The 24,160-nt window shown below is 38.3% G+C and overlaps 1 protein-coding gene across 1 annotated transcript in view; it reads left to right on the forward strand.

Annotated features, from left to right (window-relative positions):
• The first annotated feature begins 4,559 nt into the window (after positions 1-4,559).
• Positions 4,560-24,160, forward strand: part of LOC103136549 (chromodomain Y like 2) — a 34,051-nt gene continuing 14,450 nt past the window's right edge. Inside the window, exons 1-2 of the mRNA XM_007549850.2 lie at positions 4,560-4,906; positions 22,407-23,013. Of these exons, the coding sequence (XP_007549912.1) occupies positions 4,883-4,906; positions 22,407-23,013 (631 nt within the window). The 5' untranslated portion in view covers positions 4,560-4,882. The remainder of the gene's footprint in view (positions 4,907-22,406; positions 23,014-24,160) is intronic.

The following is a 24,160-nucleotide window of genomic DNA, read 5'->3' on the forward strand; positions in this document are numbered from 1 at the left end:
ACTGTTAGGCTCACTAAAAGTCACCCTCATTACTCCTAACATTTTGTCACTTTAAGGGCTCACTTGAGGTGTAATGTGCTTAGTACTAAGTTCAATTTAACCAACACAATTTTATTTGTACTTTTTCTTCCACTCTATCCATGGTTGCTCTTAGCTGACCCGATTGAAAAGTACATTTCCTCATCCAAAAACATTTCTAAGCATTTTGAGCAAGTATGTTTACACATCAGAACTTCAACATCACTATCACGCTACTTTGTACTGTACAGTGTCATTGGCGTTTCATGTAAATGCACGTACTGAAGCTGCTGAATGAATGTTTTACTACTGAATGCAACTACTGATAATAAAACTGAGCGATAGTGAAAGGGATGACAATGTGCCAGCCTTTTGGGGGAAAGATAATAAAGTATGAGTCAGATTACACAGTAGATGTGCTGCTTAGAAAACTGAAAGGCTCCTTTTAAACTAGACTGAACAATAAAACTCAAAACTCCTTGAAGTTCAAGAGATGTATAAATAATACGCAGCCATATATTAGTAGTTGTTGCTCAAGTTGCTCAAGATTTATCTAAACTGTTTCCAGGAAGATTTGTACATTATGTCTAGGCTTTGCAACACAATGTTCAGTTGACAACAATGTATGATAGTTCTAGATAAAATAGCTGAGCTGAGGTTTTTGATTTACTAGCTTATCAGAATTTATCTGCTATGAAAGTCCACAACCGCTGTCAACAGTTGGGATCTTTAAAAAGAGCTTCAGATTTTTCATTTCAAATTGTTAGATGTTGTAATGAAATCCAGAATTAACGGTAAGTTTCTCCGCTATTAGCTTATCCAGCAGCATTGATTGACAGCGCTAAGACCCTCTGCCTGTTCTCTGAGGCCTTTTTTACGCCGCCAAATGTTTTACTCCACACTTGCAGTTGGTCACTTAAACTGGTAATCTTACAACATACGTCACAAGCAGACTTTATACATACAGAAAGAATTACTGGAGAAATATGCCCAGGCATTCTTTATGAGGATCTGAAATTAAATTTTTCCCAATTTATTTATTTTCTCCAAAATGTTCTCAATTTATAACAAAACAGAAATGATTCTGTTTAGTAGTAAGGACTCTATAGTTCCTCTCAAAGCCCTTTACCATCATTCAGTCAATCCTTTATTATAAACCTTGGAGTAACTTCTGATACCTTTTGCATTTCTTTAGCGATTTAGTTGATGGTAGTAATTATTTTCTTGGTCGTGTTAGAAGATTTTGAACTGTTCGTGAGTTACCAGATATTTGAACTTAACTGTCTAGTAGAATGTAATGAACTAGGGTAATTATTATAGAAAAATCAAGGAAGTCTAACCAGAATTAATTTAGCTAAAATAGTAAAAGCACCCTGGGATTATAATCCTCCTGTATAAATTATGGATAATATGCTGTTTAAACTTTGTGAAAGACTTTCAAACAACAAAATTTAATTTGAATTCAAACTTAAACCAAAATGATTATTGTACAACCATAATTTGTCTATTGTATGTAAGTATATCTAAACCAGTATTTAAATTACCATTATTACATAGCATGCTGAGGGACTTACTTTCATCAAAATACCAGCATATATTGCAAGATAGGAAACATTGTGGCAGCAACATCATGCCATTGTGCTATATATTTTTTTTACTCATTTAAACGCAATATCGCTGCCACAGTACAGAAAAAAGTATTAGTAAACTGATCCAGATCACTGATTTTAGGATTTTAAATCACTTCCATCCCCACAGGTGTATAAAATCAAGCACTATACAGATGCAGGGCAACATTTATGAAAGAAACAGTCTGTTTCAGCAGTGTGTATTCCAGCATGGTACTGTAATGGAATACCACCTATTATGACACAAGAAAAAAACACCATTTGGGTGATTTAGATAATAGACTAGAACCTAGTGCTTCCAGTCCAACATCAGTGTCTGACCTCACAATTGTGCTTCTGAAGGAAGGATGAAAAATTCCAAACAATTTGATTGCATAACTTGTGAGAAGCCTTCAGAACAGCTGATGCTGCAATGGCTGGGCAAATATCATGTTGAACGCTGTGAATTAAGAATGGCAAGTCAGTCAAATTTATATAAGTTTAAAGGGAAATGATTTTGCTAATATACTATACATAGCAAAGAAATCTCCTCAGCATTAGACATATATTACAGGTATCTGCATTTCATAGACATAGAAGAAGCACCAGTGCCAGTGACTGTAGATTGATGATAAAACTTCTAAATATCTGCCCTCCACAATGTAGCAATAAACATAATGTATTGGAGCATAAAAGACCTGAGTAGCTGAGAGTTTTGAAGTATTTTCTGTCATGTTAGTATATTAATACTTTAGTTTGATGAGGAAAAGAAGACTAATTTTAGTTAATATTTTCCACATGTGCTTGAGAAAGAGTATTGTTTAGCCAGCATGCCTAGGTGGGCCCCATGTGGGGGGAAAGGAGGGCTGATATATGGGTCCCATATGGGTTTGTCCACGGGTTCCACGATGGCCCCACATAGGTTTGCCCATGTAGGGCCACAGCCCACATGGGCCCTACATGGGCCCTAAATGGACAAACCCATGTGGGCCACCACCATATAGGGCTCATGTAGGGCCCATGTGGGCTGTGGCCCTACATGGGCAAACCCATGTGGGGCCATCGTGGAACCCGCAGACAAACCCATATGGGACCCATATATCAGCCCTCCTTGCCCCCCACATGGGGCCCACCTAGGCATGCTGGCAGGGAGACAGACAGATTTGCAGTTATTGTCAAATGAAATGTAAAAACAACAAAAACATCAGAGAAGCTTCTCAAATTGTCTTCAGATTGTTTTAGCAACTACTTTGGGGGTTGGTATTTTGACTTTGGTCTGATACAGAGAATTAGGTATGTCTGTTCTGCAAATCTGGAGGCTTGTAAAGTAGAAGTATAATATTTTCTGCGAGCTTATTTGCACAGGTTTCTGTACCAGCGTAGTGAAACAAGTCTGTTTCTCCTAGACACAGAACATTTCCTGAAACTTGCTGCTGCATTTTTTTGTTAGATTTTTAACTGTCAAATGAAATAGGGTCACGTTAGGATAGGGGTTGTGATTTCTTTTCATAATTTATTTATTGGTTAAGGCAGAGTGGAGAAGAAAGTGTGGAATATATAACAGCTCTAAAAGACAAGTCAAATGGAAAGGAATAATTAATTGCTTTGTGAAATGACATACTTAATACCTGCCTAAAAGTTATTATTTTCAAAAGATACTTTTAATCAGACAAACAAATGTCATTGGAAGACACATTCTAACTCAATGAACATGACTGATAGGTATTTGCTGAGTGATCAAGCACAGCGATACCAAAAGTCAATAAACACGGTATTGGCACTTTCGGCAGGAAATACGGGTGCAAAGTCCTTCTTAAAGATTAAATCATCATCTCCTCATCTCCACAAAGCTTGCCAGCAGAGGAAAACATGACGTGCTCGAAAATCTCCTGGAAAGGTGTCTGCACTGATTTTAAACTTGATAAAACAAACTGAAACAACATCATCAGATGACAGTCCACATGTAGAGAATATCCCCCAAACTCCTGAATGGGCTTGCTTAGCAACTCTCTGTAGAAATGTGATCGTACCTGTTCATTGTACAGCTTTTGGAGCTACATGTTTTCCTTCAACTCAAATTTCCATTCCTGTAAGGAGCACACTGTGAACCCCCAGCTTCTTTTGCAGTTATTGATTACAGTTTACCCACCTGGTGGGTGTCACTAGCTGCCTGCTGGAGTATCTTCAAGTCACCAGTCCAGCCCATACAGTGGAGTAGAACATAACATGGCCATAACATTATCTGGGTTAAACATCCTTTTTATTGCCATATGTAATCTAATTTTATGATTAATTAAAGCTTGGGTTTGATTGGGTGTAAAAGAGTTTCACAGAGTGAAATCCACCTCCCTGTGATTTTCACTTGTTGGATTGAATTGCTGAAATAAAAGAACTTTTTATTATAGATTCACCTGTATGAGCTGCTCAATTTTGTACAGGTATGTTTTAAAATATGAATAAGCAAATAAAATAAAAACAATCTTTGGATGTTTTATTTTATGTATTTTCTTTCTCTTAATATATTTCCTGTACAATCGGAACACATAATCATAGTCCAGTTTTTCATTATTATTATTATTATTATTATTATTATTATAGAAGGTCAAACAATACTATCACACCCCACAAACACCCAGTGATCTCACTCATATCACTAAAATAAAATTACCAACATATTTACATACATTTAAATTAAAACATTTGATGGGGAAATTTTAAATTAATGATGCTCATGTCACTGAGCCAACATGGGTGGTCTGGTTCCCATTTGGCCTCCAGTCACCCAGCATAGTTACTTTAAAAAAAATAAATAAATTAAGAATATCAGGTCAGAAAAGTGGGCAGGTAGAGTAAATATTAGGAAATGATCTTCCAGCTGCTGTGAGTAAATACAGAACATCTAACACATCCCCCGCTGAGTTGTTGGACTGCAACAGAGCTCGGATGAGCTTGGTGCATGCAGACCATCAGTGCTGTGGATTCTTTAGCCGGGGACTAATTTCCAGACCTCCACTTGGGTCTGGGTAAACAGCACCGCCCCGATGGTTGTTTGTTTTAAGTGTGGAACGATCCGTCGCACAGCGCCGGGCTCGATTGACACTGTCTGCTATCTGCTACTGCGGATTGCTCAGAATAACAAGGCTGCTCGCTAATTCCCGTCTATCGGGGCTTTCGCCGAAACACCGAGAGAGTAGGGTCCAAAAAAAAATCCAACAGGGCAGGCAAGAACGCCGCGCCGCCGTTGTCCGCACCCCAGAATGGCTTCAGGAGATCTTTACGAGGTAGGATAAAAGCACGTCCACGGAATATGCTCTGTAATATTGACGAATAATGGAATTAGGAAGTAAAGGGAAGGGCGTCACGTATGTAAAAAAGCGGTGTCCTAAGCCCTTTAACAGGCGAAACTAACCCTCTTCACGCTTTACAAACACGGGGTCGGCTTTATTAATGCTTCTACTTAAAGTCGCTCCTGATATACTTTAGCATGATTCTTATCGGCTGTGGTAAATAGGATGTAATAGAGGGGCTGAACTCCTCAGTGTGTCGCCGAGTTGAAAGTCGTGGTAAAGTGACAGCAGCAGCGCTGAGCGGACGGGCATGGTGAGCTGCCACAGACTGAGTGATGGGCTCTCAAGGTGCGCATATAACATACCAAAATGTGTTTTGTCATGGCAGTGTTTATTGGTTGGGTGAGTGTGTGGCGAGATCAAGCAAAACAAGGCGGCAGTTTATATTTAGCGAGCGCTGAAAAGTGGTTGGAGTGTGCGGCTGGCCGATGTCTGTATTTGTGAAATAGTGACTCTCGCAGCGTGGGGTGGAAAAGTTGCCCCCAAATTGGAAGGTCACGCTGCCCCTTCGTGCGCGGCAGCATCACTCTGGAAACAGAAAATACCCGAAGTCCTGGCACTTTAGCCTCATTATCCTGTTATGGTGTCAGATGTTGTCAGAGATGAAGGTTTGATTGCGCGATGACGTTCTTTTCAGACAAACAAGCATGTCTTTTCCATCGTTTATTAGCCTGTATGTGATGTGGTGCACATTGTTTAGACTTGCCTCAAAAAGTCCAGCAGATAGCTGCGGCTCTCCCTGTTCTCATGTAGATAATCTCTTAACTCCATAGAAAATACTGCAGGATGAGTTAAGGACAATAAATGAAGTCAAAAACACTAGGTCATAGTTTTCACCCTGCTATTTTTTAAAATGTGCATTTCAATGTGTGTTTCATGTATGAAACCGTAGAAAAATACCACTTTGATTGTTCTTAGTTCTGTCTACTTTGTTATCCACTTTTAATGTAGAGGAGATAAATTCAGTTGTAGTTTATTTTATGAATAAATCTTTGCCTCAGTCATGTGAGCAGTACTTTTAATAGAACTTTTATAGTTCTGTCTACCAAAATTAGACATCTTCCTGTGCAACAAACACTGGTTTTGATGGTTTTTGATAAGAAATGGGTATTGTTTTCATTAACTATGTGAAGTATGCATTTTGTTTCTCTGTTTTTAAATGCATGACTTAACCAGTGCACTCAAAACTAACTGAGGAAAGGTTGGTTTGAGTTGTTGCTCTTCCAATATAACAAAACAGATGTTGTTTAGAATGAGAATATTCTGGAAGTGTATAGGTAGAAGACATGCTTCACACAATAAACTAAAAGTATCTGGGTCACCAATAACATATAATTAAAACAAATTACTTTTAGGGCTTATTTAAAATGCATAATGTCTATTTACCGTATCTAAAATAATTTGTAATATGACGAAAATCCATAATCCAAAATTGAATTTATATAGATTAAGGACACAGAGTGAAGTATGGCATATCAAACCTTCATTTCTTGTAACTTTTATAATTATGGCTTTCAGTTAATGAAAACTCAAAATTCAGTGTCTTAGACAATTTAAATATAATTGAAATGAACTCAAATATTGAATTGAGTGACAAAACCATATATAACTTTCTCACAGCATTAATTTTTTTGAAGTGTGCCTGTATAATTAACTATGTACAAATAATCCATAAAAGTTGTATTTCCAACCTGTCTGTCTGTCTGTTATTATAATTTTATCAATATTTTTTTCCTCAGAAAGTATCGATTTTTCATCCTCGAGTATCGATACGTCAAATTGTACTTTGAGTTTTACGTCAAATCCACATGATTTAAATGACAGCTATCACGCATGACATTTTTTACCCAGTTGCACATGTACATTAAACTGTTATAATTAATGAAATAATGAAATGAAATTGAAAAATTACACTATATCTAATATAAAAGGTTATTTTTCTTCATAACCATATCCACAAAGCCACACAATTAACATTTAAACAAAGCAAATGCATAACAGAAACATTTATTACACCACCATTTCAATTAATTCAATTCAAGTCTATGGAACAGCCACAAAATGTCACCAAAATCACCCTGTCCGTCTAAACTCTTTCAGAAAATCTTAGAAATGTATCATATCAAATTGTATCGTATCATTTGCTGAATGTCGTGATATATATCATACCGTGAGCAGAATATCGCACATTGCATTGTATTGTGAGGTAAGTGTATCGCTGCAGCCCTACTAGTTTTATTCTGTGTCTAAGTTTACTGCTGACAACACGGGGGTATTTGAGGCCAGGTTTAGATGTTGTTCTCACAAACATTAGTTGCAATGCTTACTTTTCCTTTAAGCACTTCTGGGAGAAGCAGTTTTGGAAATTCCTTGAGGGTAACTTCCACTTGTGTATTAGGCTAAAGATTTTTTTTTTCTTGCACTAAGAATGTGCCTAAAAGCCTGTAGTGCTTGATAGCTGGTAAAAGTTGTTTATTTTTATGGCTAGTAAAAGACAGTGTCCATCCAAAATGTTGTGATTTATTGTTTTATTTGTCTGGGAGTTTGTAAAAATAATAATAATAATAATAAAATAAATTAAAAACAGCTGCTGATTATTCCAGAGTTGGACAAGTTCTTTGATTCGGGACCATACTTCTGCAAGTTTGACATCTTTCCTTCATTGAAAGCACCTGATTTAAATAAACGTGTCATTGGGAGGCTCGTGTAGGTCTTGTTAAGAGGCTGAAGATATAATTCTTTCTCAGGTTCATTGGAGCACAGACATATAAAATGTGTACTTATATTAACCCTTTTGCAGTACTCGCACACACGTTTGTTAACTGCCAGTTTTAGTACTTAGCCAACTAATCCCACACTTATATCTGGGTCAACAGCTGCACACCACCTAACACTTACTTCCTGTAATGCTAAATGTGTAAACTACCAGGTCAACTAGTTTCCCCTTGATGTTCTGAGATCAAATTAAAAAGTAGAGGTGACTGAGCATCGGGTGTGGCTGCCCCAAGATTGTTGACATAGCCATACTGTTCAAACCATAGAATCATTCAAATATTTGCTAGATTATTTGAGAGTTTTGGGGGGAGGGTTTACCTTTCCTTGAAAGTTACGTGATATACTAAATAGTTTTTCTTTTACTGCATTTAGCATTCTGCATGTGTTGTATTGTTTGCTTGGGAACTGGGTTTGTGATATGTGATAATACATTTGACCTCAAACTCCCACTTTTTTCTCTCTGTAAACACAAAATGTACTATAATGTATTTCTTTTCCCCACGTACAGTAAAATTGCATGTTTTATTCCTCTGAAAAGCAATGGAATAAAATTGGAATTAGCAGATGAGACTGGGGGGGTGGAGGGGGTCTAATTACAAATTTGGCATTAACCAATAAAGGCTTAATTATTGCATTTTTAATATTTATATAAATAGAGGAGTAGGCCTGGGCGATATGGTCTAAAATCAATTTGAAAACCTTGATAACGATAAATGGACTTTAACACATTTTATCAACCTCCCCATCTCTTTCACTTCTTGCTACAAACTGGATAGGTCACATGACTCCAACCTACAGACTGTACATGTAGTGCAGCGTCGTAAAAGAACATGAGCATAGCCTATGTTAGCTATGCTTCGCTTCGTACAGAGGGTCTGAACGCCTGGCTATTGAGAAACGATTGCTTGCTGGAGGCATGGACGTGGTTGAAGATGCACCTTTACACAGCCAAGATGACAAGACTTTTCTTTTTGTTCGTTACAAACACCAGAAATACCAACATGGGCAAAATGATGGGAGTCATTGTCAGAATTTTTGGTGTCAGTTAATTTTGAGTTTATCACCAAGGCTTAGAGTGGATAGTGTCCTTTGAACTAAGCCTTCTTTGTTGCACATTATGAAAGGCTTTTAGGCCATTTTTAATTTGAAAGATCCTTATGTATAGCTATGACTCACAAGCAGAAGCATGAATGACGCTGCTGTCTTCTTGTATCGTTTTTCTGCTTTAAGAAACGATTAATGAAAAAGGCTTTAAAGTGTGTACAAACAGATTTCACAATTTCACTGCTGATACTTTATTACTCAGGTATGTGTTTTGTACACATATATATTGTTACTTTGACACAATATTTTTTTTTGTATTTCCGCTATACAAAATTAATTCTGTCTTGCTACCTTTGAAGTGAGATTTTATTTCTGGTTTTGTCATGTTTTTTTCTTTACCATCACAAGGATTCATCACTTGTTTCATTAATATTACAAATTACAAAGGAGCTCATCTGATGACGCCATAAACAAATGAACATTGTAATGCATAGTAATTGATTAACATGCAATGATGCAAATGCATTTTCAAAAGCACTAAGCCAGTGGTGTCCATTTCCAGTTCTCGAGGGCCAGTTTCTTCCTCCAACAGAGTGGATTTAAATGGTTGAATTGGCTCAACAACTCACCGTGAAGTTCTGCAGAGGTCTGGCAAGGAAACATCCTTTGATTCAGATGTGTTGAACCAGAGAAAATATCTAGATTATATTTACCCCAAGGGCTGACATTGAACACCACTGCTGTAAGTCATTCATTTGAGACAGATCAGGGGCTGCTCATTTTTCCCATGGTTGTGCTTAGAACCTCTTTACTTGTGAACTTTACTTTAAAAACGTCCTTTAGCTTTGTCAGTGTGTCCTTGTTAAATTAAGTAATATAATTGAGCATTTTAAAGAAATCACAATAAATTTTCAAAGTTTTCCACTCCTGCGCACTGTAGAAGGAACTTGGCAATTACCTGATATGTCACATTTTCAGTTGTCGTCGAGATTTTCCACCAGACTACATTTTGCTATATAGTTAGCCTGAACAGCAGCTTTGGGGGGTAAAGGTGAAACCTAACTTTCCAAAAGTACTCCTGTGTGTGTGTTTGGTTTATGTTTGTTTCACATTGTTTAGCTGAATGGTTGATTTTTGCTATTTGACTTTAAAAAAAATGCACATATACTCAGATGGCACTCATACATTTCATATTAATTTGACCTTTCAAGTCGTCTGGCAGGCAAGGAATAAGGTGGAATATTTTGTACAAGGACATCTTGAATTAATTGAACTCCTCGTAGGAGATTGGTAAGTTTTAACTTTAGGTCATTAGCTGTCTTTTTTTTTTTTAGCTCTGTCATAACAACTGCTTCAATAAGATGTAGTCAAATGGATGCAACTTAAAGACTGAAGGAACTGAGATTAGCCAGGTCCTGAGAGAGACACTATGGTTAAGAATTTGACTTGAACACTTTGTCACTGAATGAAATTTGGAAAGAGTTCAATGTTTGACTTGAGATGGTATATCCAAATTCCATACCGAGTATCTCATGCTGATTTTTTTTGTTTTCTATGTGGAGTACTCCACAAATGTCACTTATGAATTTTTTAGCCCATTGTGAAGTGGCTACAGAAAACAAAACTTATTTCACAAAACATACAGAGAAAATAGGAGATTTATTTTGTATAGTCCTTACGTAAAGCTATTGGAACACCAGTACGTCACGCCTTTTCGTAGAGCAGAGTGCCATGGCGAGCATGCCGTTCTGCTTGCTGCAAACATGTTAAAATAATTTTTAGATCAGCACCATAGATCAAATTCCAGCAGTCATAGCAGTATTACGGTATGCAGTACTTCAGTTGTAAATGACTGTTTGGGTGGGTGGGTTCTCTGGTAGGATATTCCTATGACCACCACCATTATGCCACACATTTTTCTATCCTCAACTCAATACTGAGCAACAAATGCTATCCTAATATAAAGCCTTGTTAATTTTTATCTAGCCCTAATAATCTTTCCAAGACCTGGTTGAGATGGTGTACTTTATGGCTAGTTTCAGTGCAGTCTAAATCTAGCATGCAGGGGATTCCTCTAAATGAGATTGAACTTGGAAAGCTACAAAAAGTCAATTTTGTATCATAACGTAATGCCTCCATCAAAAACATACAAGGAGTGTTGTTGCTTTCGCTCATTCATCCATGTTTGAGAAATCCTTGAATCTCCTGTGGCAGCCATTCAGAGATGCCTATAAACCCCTACTTATACAATGTACCACCTATTTACCTGAGGCTCCACCTTGGAGCTCAGTCCTCAGACAAGTTTCCACCCCACAGAGCAGCCCTCCCCTGCAAGAACGGAAAGAAAGTAGTTCTCTCTCTCATGGTTGCATGAAGAATATGACAATCTCTTATTGCACCCAGATCAAGGAGTTCTTGTAGCTTTTTTTCATACATCTTTTTAACAGAACCTTTTTCTTGCATGGTGTCTGAAAACTAGTATATACAAATGCCATAGTTGGCGGAACCTTAAAAACTTCAGTTTTTGTGAGGTATGAAATGCCGTGGCAGGAAATAACTTTGCTCTGGTTCTTGCCATCTCAAGTAAAAGTACTAGTTTCTGCTTTCGAGGAGCATGTTGGGGTTAAGGCAGGTGGAGCAGTTTCCTAAGGTCTATAAGCACACTGCAGACTCATTTCCATACGTAGACATGTGCTTGTATTCAGAATAGAAATCAAAATTACAGAGTGATCAAGCAGGCATAGCTTTGTGCCTATTTGATCTGAAGAAAATGCACCATTAATCACAGCATTAGTCATCTCATTTGTTGAGTTCTGTGGCTCACAAATTCAAAATCTTAAGCTAATAAACAAAAAAGCTTTGTGTCATCTTGACAATTTCTCTTCTTTGGTGGGTGGTGTAAATCAGATTTTAACAAGAAAAAAAATAAAACTATATTTTGAATAATGGACCACAGCAAAGTAAGTAGTAAGTACATAAAGTTTATTTATTAAGGCATTTTCACTGACAAAAGTCACAAAGCACTGTTCAGCATAAATCACAATTAATCTTTAAGAACAAGCATAAGAAGTACAATAAAATCCTAACAAACTTCTCTTTAATTCCATGTAATAAGTTCTTAACTGATTCAAACTATTGTATTTTGTTAAACAATTTTAGGAATTTATGTAATAATTATAAACATATTCTATTTTAACGGCAATCCTGCTGAAGCCCATATGGTACTGGTGTTGTTAATCCAAACCAGAGTAATGACTTCCAACTTACCCAGGTAGATATGACCAACATTGACTGGACTGGAAATTAAAAAAAAGAAACCAAATCAAAATCAACCAGGGGAAGCTTTTAAAATGTGTCCTTTGTGCTCATTGTGTTTTTTTTACGTGGATCTCTCTACCCATTATGTCTTGTGGTAGAAGATTCTTCAGTGTAATGTTTTTCGTCATTTTATGACCAACTCCATTAAGAATGGCTTGATGGAGAACGGCTAAGAATTATTAGAACGGCTAATTTTAGCATTCTTTTGCTAAAAAGGATTTCAAGTAGCTTTTCAGTTTGTTTGCTTATTGACCAAAATGAGTAATGCAACAGGTGACTCCCATGGTGCTTTCTGCTAATCGTTTGCACTATGTCTTTGCAGCAGGGGATACGGGTGTTTTTCTCAGTGTGAAGAAGAAATGATCATTTGTAGATTCTGACCTTTTCTATCTCCAGTATGGCCAAATATTGCACTAACGAGTTGCAGGGGACCATTTTTCTACAGATGTGAAATATGCAGAAAGCTTCATATGCAGGAAGCCTCATAGTAGTACATTGTGGAAACATCAGAATTGACTGAGTGTGTTTTCTTTCTCTTGCTGTTTACACGTAAACAGTGATCAAGCTTAGTGACTGCAATTGTCTTTTACGTTTACTTTTGTTTGTTTTTGTTTTTGCAAAGGGGATCCAAAGATTTTTTTTTGTTGTTTTCCACAAATAAGCATTTCAAAGTGCAGTGTGCATTTGTGGTCAGCTCCCCTGACTCTGTGCTTAGTGGAAACAGATGCAGCCGCAAGATTTTCAGGTCTGTCTACCAGCTTTGCCAGCATTTGAAGAAATTTTACACACATTCTCAATCTTCCCTTCAGATCTGACCACTTGACACTAACTTGTTGTAAAGAAGCATCCACACAGCATAATGCTGCCTCCATATTTTGCTCTGGTGATTCTGTGTCTTCTATTCCCACCACATAAAGTGATTTATATATATGCTGTTACGGCCCAAGACCTTTTCCGTTGCGTCTCTAACATCCATGTTTTGGACTCCTTAATTGGTGCTGATTGGAAGTGGAGACAGCTGGCCAGTGTCTCCAGATGAAGTCAGATCCACCTTAAGATGCACCACTTTCTCTGACTAAGCAGCTCATTCTTTCTGTCTCCCTGCCACTCTCTCCCCTTTCTCACTTTCTTCCCCAATCAGTTATGATTTTTATTAAATAAATTCCCTTTGAAGTTATCCCATGCGTTGCTATGGTTTAAGAGCCAGACCAAGGCCAAAAAGATTATTTTTTATTTCATCTGACCAATGTCCCCACTTCCACATATTTGCTGTGGCCAACCGCCAGCTTGAATTTTTGTTTTATTGCAGGTTTTCTTTTTGCATCTCTTCCCATTGAGGCATTTGCTCTGTGCATGCAAATAGTTTTCATGTCAACTCCTCTCAACTATCCCACCTGTGTATGGGAAGTAAATCTCTTCACAAAACTGAGATAATACTAAGATTAAATTACACACAGGCAAATTGTATTTGCTAGCTGGGTGACATCTGAAAGGAATTAGTAACTCTATGGTCAAGTGGAAGAAATCTTATTGGTCTGATGGGACCAACATGGAGCTTTTTGACACATCAGATAAGACACTTAAGTTTGGTGGACACCAAACACTGCACATCACCACAAACACACCATCCCCACTGTGACGCATAGTGGTGGTACTGTCATGCTGTGAGGACGTTTCTCGACAGCAGGCCCTGCTAAGGACTTTAATTTAACACGTATTCCAATATTTTTGTGAAAATATTCATACAGAAATATTCACAAACTTTTCCAAATCTTATTAGAAAGCAGAATAAATTGGTTATAACTACCTAAAATAAAAGGCCCGTCGCATACCTAATATTTTTTCATGGTTGTAAATTAAATCATATTTTGAGATCAGTTTGAGATCAGGCTTTGAGTCATGGAATATTTCACTACTGAACCAAGTTCAAACAACTCACAGTTGGGTAATTTCAAGCATGAATCACCAGTCTTTGTCCTGCTTGGACACCTTGTCACTGATGAAACATTAAAATGTGTTAGAGTTTTGATTGAATTGTTTCTCGTCTGTATTAAACTGATTACTGGCAAGTTCAAACTTCAATTTCTGAGATTCCCTGTCAGCAAATCGATTTGTGCATTCGGTACTAAGTAGGCTGAGGTTTTAAATAAACAAAAGCACATCTGCCTCTGTATTTTCAGATTCTCTTTGTTTCTGGCTTTTCACTTGGTAGTTTAAATGTTCACCCAGGTTTCAGCTTGAAATGCTTCAAAGGGCAAACACTGGGATTGCAAGGCTTGACCTAATGCTGTCCAAATGGATTTGTAGTTTAACTGAGGGGCCATTATGGAAAGTATGATACAATAAACTAGTCAAAACTGCAACGCTGCTCTTGAGGATTACATGCATGTTACAAACTCTTAACTTTTCGTAAAAGAATCATCAATATTTCTCATTGACAATATACTTGTGGCTGACTTCTATTGCCTTTGATTAGTAAGTCAGGTCAACCCGTTACCGGTCGTGCTTAACTTTAATTAGCTGTGATGAAGAAAAACACACATTGTTTGACTTTCAATTTTGTTTTAGCATAACTCCTATCTTTTCTTGTTTAATTGTTGATTAGATACACACTTATTCATGTTTTCAACTCGCACAGTACGCTTAATATTTTTTCACAATAACTGATTATAATTACTGTAGATATCAAAATGCATGACACCAAGTACTAGGCAATTGGATACACAGAACAGTAGCAGCGAATACGTTCTCGTCATGCAAGTCTAGTGCAACATTGAAGTTGGCTGTAATGACAGTTGCTTGATGTTTATGTTGTTTACAATAGTTTTGCATGTAGTGAGAAGCTACTTCCTTTTCTCACATGTTTTAGTGCTTGTTCAGTAGGGTAGTCTAATGCTTGTGGTCAGAAATGTGTTCAGCTGCACATGTAACCAAACTTAAAAATGATGTCAGTTGTGTATGTTATGAGCCCCACGCATCTATAACGGGCTTTTTGTAACCTCTTGATTTGGGGTGAAATTTGTGCAGGTGAGATTTGATAACATCAATAATTCCAGCCGTACTTCACAAATAGATTCTGTTTGAACTTTTTCTAAACTGTTCTTCCAAAGTGTGGCACACTTTGTTTATGAACATTACTCTGTTAGGCTTCTGTGTGACATAGGAACGTTTTCTGCTGAAGTTCTTGGTTTTTCCATATTTTGTCAATAAAACTTTTTACTGCTTTTACTATGCACAAAGCATCTGAAAGCATAAAGTGTTACTACATGCAAGTCACATTTGAATAAAAGAATAGACTGAAAACTGTCACCACGGGAATGGAAATTGTACTTGTGGTTTTATCATGCAATTTGGTGTAAGAAATAATGCAGAGATTTCAGAAAATCAATTCATCTAAACATCACAAATTTGGGATGCAAATACTATGCATTTATTCAAGAGAATGAATAGAGAATGAGATCTGTGATCCAAAACCTCCCCCAAGTGCTAGAGACTAAGCCTCACAAAAGAGAAGCCCATGTTTGCCATATCAGTCATGAATCAAAATGCAGAGTATGCTGAGATATGTCCAGAGACAGTCTGACACATTTTAGCAGGTTTAACATGAAGACAGGTACAAGGAATTCTATAATCTGGAACAGTGTTCAGGAAAAGTTGTGCCAAACATTTATATATAGGCAATCTCATGAGTTTGGGTACCAGTCTCAAGGTATACCATAGTTAAAAAAATTCTACAGTTTTCACAGTATCATTGTTTTCAGTAATTCCATTCAAAACCAAATAAACCGCACATGATGCTAACATGTTTGGTCCTAAAGTTTGTGGTGTACAGCCACACAGCAGAAGCAGCACACTACACACAAATTGATTTACTTAGATGTCAGTCGGAAAATCTTGCAAAACCTCTTGAGGCCAAACGTGACTTCAGAGTAAACAAATATGGCGGACTGAGCAAATGTGATAGTTCATGGACTATATTTAACATAGAAAAAGCAATAAAAGATGTCTCCAATGTCCACTGGACGCTCTGGTGCACCATGGCAGTTATTTTATCTCCGTTCCACCACATAAAGGACCCCACATTAATACACACCAGTCATAGTCAATGAGAACTTTACACTGTCTCTGCATAACTGCCATGCGCAACACCTCCACATCACCATCTGTCTAAATTAGAATAGATCTTATTTTCTGCCAGACACCAGAACAGGTCCGGACTCGATCTTCAAAAATCACACCACACCAACAGGAAAATTCACAAGTACAGCATCCGTATTTTCAAAATAATTCACCAAGACAGACTGCGTTTGCTCAAAATACTAACCACATTAACGAAAATATGGGTACATTTATACTGTCAGCATCTATTACCTATGTCTATGCATACACACAAATGTGCATAATTCTGAAACCTATTAAGTCAAGTTCTCTTGCTCAATTCAGTGCCTTTGAATTGAGGCAGAGCATTTTATGATGACACTCATCCTTTTTATCACTGGCTTTATCGTACAATCTCTCGTTTCCCACACATGCTTCTTGGAGGACTTTTGAGGTTCGCAGAGGAGCGGAGTCTCACATAGTGTAAATTACATCAGATCCGTTCATGATTCCCTTATCAGCAAAGTGTGCAGCAGAACAGAGACGCATGCAGTGTAAATCCGGGCTTAGAATATGTTTAAACCTTCAAACTTGTACATTCATGGTAAAGGACCAGATTATGATTTTTCAATGCCTAATCTTTTTGGTTCTGTTGGTACATTTACCCAATCATACACTAATCTGCACACATGAACTTTAGCATCCCTTTATGAATACAATGAAACCTCCAAATATAAATCACATTTGGTTGAACAGACAATTACTATCTTGAAAAATTGTATCTGGAAACAAGTTAACTCATTAAAAATATTAAAACAGTTCCTTCCCAACCCCTAGCCATAGCACACCCAGCATCCAGTCCCTATGTAACAAGCAATAGATGATGAAATATTAATGAAACACAAAGAATAAACACAATGAGCACTGTGCCTGTGGGACATCCACCTGTTTGACATGAATACAGTTGAGATGATGTTTTATTCTTTTTTTTTTAAAAAGGAAAAAGGCTATTTGATTAAAAAGTCAGGGAATATATCACGATTCCATCCTACATTTTGCACTGGAACCATAAACAAGCATTTAAAAAGAAACAGCTTTCTGGAAACATCCAGCTGCCTGCATTGACGTTGGACAAAATGACTTGGCTCACCAGCCCTGTTTTAATTAATTCCAAAGGTACTCAATCAAGTTTAAGTCAGGGCTCTGTGCAAGCCACTCAATTTCCCAAATCTGTTCATCCATATCTTTGTGGAACTTGATTTGTGCACCGGTGTACAGTTATGTTAGAGCTAAAATACAATAATATACACACATACAAACTTTAATGAAGATGATGTTTTGCTCTCTGTGACACTTTTTGTTTTAATCATATATACAGCTTGTATGACACACCTTTAAAAACAGAGGCAGGAGACATGTATACTCTAAGGTGGCATAACATCGGTCAGCAGACGTGAGCTTTTGCTGAGCTTTACCAAACTAGAACCTTTTGTAGTCTGTTAACGTGTTAGCTAACAGCTGATGAGCATTCTGCTAGTTTGTTAGATCAACCAAATAGTTCATTCATGAACCCACTATCTAAACCCGCTTATCCTGGCAGGGTTGAGTGGGGGCCTTTTCATGAAGGTCTCTGGGAGGTTGGAGGGCATGTGAGCCCTCTTAGGGTTCAAAGAGTTTTATTCTCCAGATAAGTGACAAAACAAAGGCAGTGACAGATGAAACAAAGACCCATGCAAGCTCAATGGTACATTTGGAACCACCAACTATCCTAGAAAACGGTTTGTTTTTTTTTTAACTGTGGGATGAAGCTGGAGCACTTTAAAAAAAAGCCCCACGTGTACAAGATGAGCACACAGGAATTTAAATCTGTAATTTTCTTGCTTGTTGGGTGACAGTGCTAACCACAAGAGCTCTAACAGTTCTTGGTGTGGTTTCTCATGCTGCTCTGATTTTTTTCTTGTGCATCATCAGATCTAAGCTAAAAGATTTCTTAAAGCTTCGAGGAATATCTCAGAAATGACTCCAATTTGCACAGTGAATTTGAAAGGACGCCAGATAAAGATGTGTGAAATCTCTGACGATTCCTTGCTTAAAGCAGAAAATAAATGGTTGAAAATATATAGCACCTCTTTAAGCAGTAATTGCTTATCACTCTAAATATCACATCTATTAGATTATGGGGATCTTGGTCCTAACTGCAGAGAAAGGATAGACTTTGATCATGACAGAAATTAGCTCAGAATATTTTTCCCAAGAGAAGGATGAAAAGATTATTTGGCCTGAGAAAGAAAAAAATAATTATTGGACAGCCACACAGAATTTCTTTCAAGTCTAAATTAAAGAATATAAAAATCTGATATGGTGACAAAAAAGTAATAATAACCAGCCTGGTAAACACTGGAAATTAATTAGATAATTGCTAAGAACATAGGCATTTTTTAACATCATTCGCTGATGTTTTGAGGCGTACACGCTGAAGGTTAGCCTGCTTCTAATTGCAGGAGGCTAACCATACTAAAACTGACCATTGGAAATATTTTTTTATTAAACATATAAGTAACCTTCTAGTTGTGAACTACGTTTTCAGCATCATTTACCTTGCGATTCTCAGGAAAAGCTTCTTGTTGGGACTATCAGAGCAGCGTGAACCCATTGGAGGGGGTAGAGAGAAAGTCAGTCAAGCTATGATGAGCTGTCACAGCAGCGTATCCATCTATCTCAGATGTCTGGTGAAACATCAAGTGAAAAAATAGGTGTCTGTAGTGATTCTCCATTCGTTTTCTTCACGTTTCTGCAAAAAAAAAAAAATAAAAAATAAAAAATCAGCAAATACTGACCTAGTTACTGCTGTAACTACAGTTCCCTCAGGATGAGTGTGATGGGTTTGGACAGACATCACTCTTTTTTTGTTGTTTTTCAACTATTAAGCCCTCTTCAGATGGGGCTACATGGTATTGATTTCCACCTGGAGAGTTTGGTAGGTGTAATTTGGGGCATGAGATAAGTTGCTTCAAACAAAGCATTTTAAACATTCCATAAATGTAGAATCAACCATAAAATGGCCATATTCTTACAGTAACATAACATAATTAACATGTAATCTCTGAAGGTTGCATCTGTTAGGATTTTGCCAAGCACATGTTGGTCTTATCACTTCTGAGCAGGGGAATCGGCAAGCTGCACACTTTACAGCAGGATAGCTGATCTAAATGTCTGCAAATGGAGTAGAAGAGATGGGGTTCAATATGTGTCACCTTCACTCATTCATTCACATCCTCTACAAAATCCTGTCGGCTCTGGTTCTGTATCAATTCTTCTGCCTTTGTATTTGGTTTTTCTTAAACATTTCCTGTTTGTTTTTTTTTCTCAGAAGACTGCTGGTAGCTTTTTTCTGAGTTGTCTTGCTGCAGTGAAAGGCTGCAAAGATTTGATTAGTTAGGACTCTTGAATAACTTTTTGCTCTGGTGGCACTAATGTGGCTAACGCATTTTTAAGGTGCACCCAAATTTTCATTTGTTTTACATTTAACATTGAAGTTTTACAGGTCCCCCCTTCCTGTTCAATCAGGAAAGGGGGGGAGGGGGGGCATTTATTTTTATTTAACAATCTAGGAAACATAAAGTGTCCGTACCACAGCCAATAAATATCCTTATACACGAGGTAAAAATAATGCAACAAAAACATGTGTAATACATGGAGCCATTTTGGTAATGGTTTTTAGCGGGTCGTGCCCAATTGAGGGAGAACCAATGGAAAACATATAAAACACAAGCAGATGAGAAAATGGGTAAATAGAAATTCCAGTTGAAGAGGAGTAGAGCTTCTTCAGCTGCAGCTTAGACTGTCATACTGCTGCAGTGATCGTTGCATCCAGCAGGCCCATAATGAGAGAAAATCAGAGGATCTCCGCTTATCCTTCTCTGGCCCTGTGGGTCGACGCACATTTATGGGTCGGCCCGGAGCTGTCATAATTTAACCAAAAAGTATGTTGAAAATCATTTTTTAATTGATATTCTTGGAAGAACGTCCAATAAAGTCTCTCAGCCCTCATTTGTATGCTTTTCTAACACATGCGATGGTTCGTTCTGGATACTTTCCGCTACTCTTCATTTCAAAGTGCTGATGTTTGTGTTCTCTGAGGTCTTTTCTGGTGAAATTCTACTGTAAAATGCCCTGTTACTTGTGGTCTGACATTAGAGAAATGATAGCGCCTCACAGCTTTTCTGGGCTGCAGTGTGCTCACTTATCTTTCCTTTTCAGAAGGCTAGCTCTTATCTTGAACTTGGCAGATGTTGCTAAATGTACCTCAAAATGTTGTCACTCCCCGGTTAGACTCATAATGGAGAACAGCAGAACGTTTGTCTGTGTTTGAAGGGTTTTAGTGGATGTATAATTTTAAGATGGTATTACTGATATTTAAGCTGTTCGTAAGCAAAAAAAAAAGAAAGGAGCAGAGAGCAGATCCCAGAACATGCCCTGTGTAATGTAACGTGATTAAATGGGGGGCTACTTCCTCCCTTCCTGGTTGGTGTGGTGGGGATAAAATATGTTATCAACATGGCAACGTTGATAAAGACAGTTTTTAAGTCTGCTTGTTTCAGATTTGAAATGCTTGTACCACCTTTGACAGGGAATGATGTTATAATGGAGTCAGTAAAACCAGAAGGTGACTTTACATTCTTACATTCAGAGATTTTTTTCTTCTAAGGATGGAAAGGTGCAACAGATGATGCTCGGAGCTGTTTTTATTATTCTTCGTATTGCTTTCCGCTTCACAGCCGAGCGGCCAGCTTCGCATAGCTACACAGATGTCGTCGCAGTCTTCAGTGGTGGATTGGTAAAAGCTCAGCAGGTTTAACTGTTTCTTTGCTGCACCCTGATGTGCCGCCTACAGTAAATCACTGCCATCGCTTTGGTTCCCCCAGACAGTGTCTCTGTGACGCATGTCCTTCCAGGAACCTGAAAGATGACGCTCTCTCCTCACAGTTTCTGTTCATATGGGGTCAGACAACATCCTGCCTTTGTCTCCTAAAGTCAACCTACATCTATTTGGCTTTGCTGGTGTTGAGCAGCAGGTACGGAGTGCTGCCGTGCCAGTTCCTGAACCTCCTTCATGTGTGCTGAGTCATCCCCTCCAGTAATAAGTCACGCCACTCTAGTGTCATCTTGGAATTTAACTCTCTCGGATGTGTCAAGCATCAAGGTGAGGAAGCAAAGTGGGCATGCTTTACCGGCTCGTGGGTAGCTGGTGAGGAAGTCTCTGATCTAAGCTTAGATGAGGATAAAGGAGATATGTGTTTAAGGGTCAATTCGTAAAAAGTATCCTGATGGTAGTTCTTTGTGTTTTTAATTAACCACTCAGTTCATCAGTGTGCCTGGGTTCCCTGTATACAAGCTGGGGTAGATCAAGTGTAGGCAGACCTTATGACAAAGTGAGTGTCGCAGATTCAGTGGTTCATGACTCTCTTCATTTATCAGCATCTGTCACCATACCCAATAACTCCTTTCATTACACCATAAAATGTACATGTTTATACCAGGACATGCCTTACACAGAGGAACATAGACTTGCTGTGATCAGCTGCTAGGGTTGTCATGGTGCAGGGTATTTATATGTGTTGCCTGTGTATTTATTTTCTAATGGGTAATTGATACACATTAGCTAGCATCAAGGATTACCAGCACCGTTTGGCCTTTCCTGTTTGTCAGCCTAATCAGCGAAGTTCCTCAGAATAACGCTTTTGCTTTTGCTTTTGCTTTTGCTTTTGCCTTTTTGACTAAAGAGGTAGCTATGCTACCAGAGTTTTTAAACTCCCAGAAGCAGCTCACCGTTGGTTCTAATGATAGTTCTGTCCCCCTCTGCAAGGAAGTGGAGGGGCAGATTGCCTGCCTCTGCAGTGCTCCCCAAGATATTTTCATCTTGGCGAGATGAAAATAGCTTGGTTTCAATATACTCATTTGTGTCATAATCCACACAAAGGATTCCTTTTTTGCATCAGTCATATTGAAATATTAAATACTTTGGTAACCCTTTGCTGTTCTCCAAAAAGGTGCAGTTGTTACCAGCCTAATATTAGCACCAAGTGGTGGGGAATGTAGTTTTCATGCACACAGGAGCCATCTTGAACAGTCGATGAAATATTTTAGTCAACCTTTTGTTGTATCCAACCCTAATGTGCTTTATCTGTGCTCCCCTCAGGTGGAGCGGATTGTGGACAAGAGGCGAAACAAGAAGGGCAAGTGGGAGTACCTGATCAGATGGAAAGGTTACGGGCGTAAGGAGGACACCTGGGAACCGGAGCATCACCTGCTGCACTGCGAGGAATTCATCGACCAGTTCAACAGCTCAAGGTGGCATTCACACAAACGACCCAAGATCCCAAAAAACCGCGGGGAGCCGCTCACAACCAGCCAACACTCAGCTACAGAAAACTCCCGGGCGCGGTCTGAAGCCCGTAAGAAGAAAAGGACTAGCGGTCCAGCTGTGGGGATGAGAGTAGGACCCGTTTTAGGAATTGGAAGTGGAGGGTCGGGACTCTCTCATAAACAGAAGAAAGTAGGTTCTGGAGCTGGGAAGCCTCCTTTGGGGGAGAGAATGAGCAAAGCCATGACATACAAGGCTCATCCATCAAGTGGGCCTCACTGTGTTGCCCTGTTGAGGGTTCCTCATAATGGACTTCAGAACGGAGAGATGGAGCCTCTTGCGTATAGCACAGCACCAAGGTCACATAGACTGCCTTCAGATAGGGGGGAAGCAGAACTAGGACAAAAAGATACCACTGGACCACAGTTCACTACTGAACTAGGTAAGATGTTAACTGAGCAAATTATATGGTAAGCCCAGATAAGATTACATTTTTTAAAAAGTTGATTTGTTTCACAAAAGAGTCCACAACACAAACACAACACTGCCCTGCTGGTGGTTAATGCAAAAAAAATGAAAAACTGTTTGCCTGTAAAGTAGAGATGTCATCGTCAGTGGCTAGTGTCCTGCATGTTATAGATGTTTCCCTTGTTCAAGGCGCCTGGAGGAAGCTGATGGTTCATTTCCAGGTCTCTCGGGAGCTTGACAACATGCCGAGTCAAGTGAATTAGATGGACACATTTAAGATGTGCAGAGAAGCCCGCTCTTGAAGAATGGAGTTGGGAAGCATTTATATAAAGTTATCGCTCGATTGTAGATCCTTAAACGTTCACATTAGCTTCAGCCGCTTATTGTTTTATATATGGGAATTGATGCTAAAAATGAGTTCAGCAAATGTTAGCCAAGTAAAAAACTGTCCTAAATCACTTTTAGTAATATTGTGTTTTTGAAATATGTCATTCTTTTTTCACACAGTTTTACATAGTCTAACATAAAACATAAATTAAAATTAATAGTTTTTTCCTGAACTTAACCTTTTCCAGGAAAATAAAATAGTTGAACTCTGTACTTTGTCAAATTACACCTAGCGAAGATTGTGGCAAAAATATTAACCATCCATTATTGCTGCTGCTGGTTTTTCGCTTTATGTCACAGTTCATCATCCCCTTGTCATTAATGATGTACAAAACACAGGTGGGTGTAATATTTTGACAGATAGCTCACTCCACCAATTACATTCAAATATATGGCTATAGTTAGATTTACAGGCTTTTAAAATTCCTTGGGAAAGAACTGGTGCACAGAAACAGGATATATATTCACCAGGATACATTCAGAAAATTATGAGAAAGGATATGTGGGCACTGATGCTTGTTGGTAGCATACTAAGGGTAAAAACCCCCACGGTAATCCTGGTGGAGCTGCAGAAATTCACAGCTTAGGTGGGAGAACCTGTCAACAGGACAACTATGCAGCTCTCAAATCTGGCCTTTAAGGAATAGTGGCAAGAAGAAAGCCAGTGTTGAAAGAAAACATAAAAAGTCCAACTTGGAGTTTGTCACAAACTACTTGGAGAATACAACTGGAAG

The sequence above is a fragment of the Poecilia formosa genome, unplaced genomic scaffold, assembly GCF_000485575.1.
Source record: "Poecilia formosa unplaced genomic scaffold, Poecilia_formosa-5.1.2 Scaffold33, whole genome shotgun sequence".
Taxonomy (NCBI): domain Eukaryota; kingdom Metazoa; phylum Chordata; class Actinopteri; order Cyprinodontiformes; family Poeciliidae; genus Poecilia; species Poecilia formosa.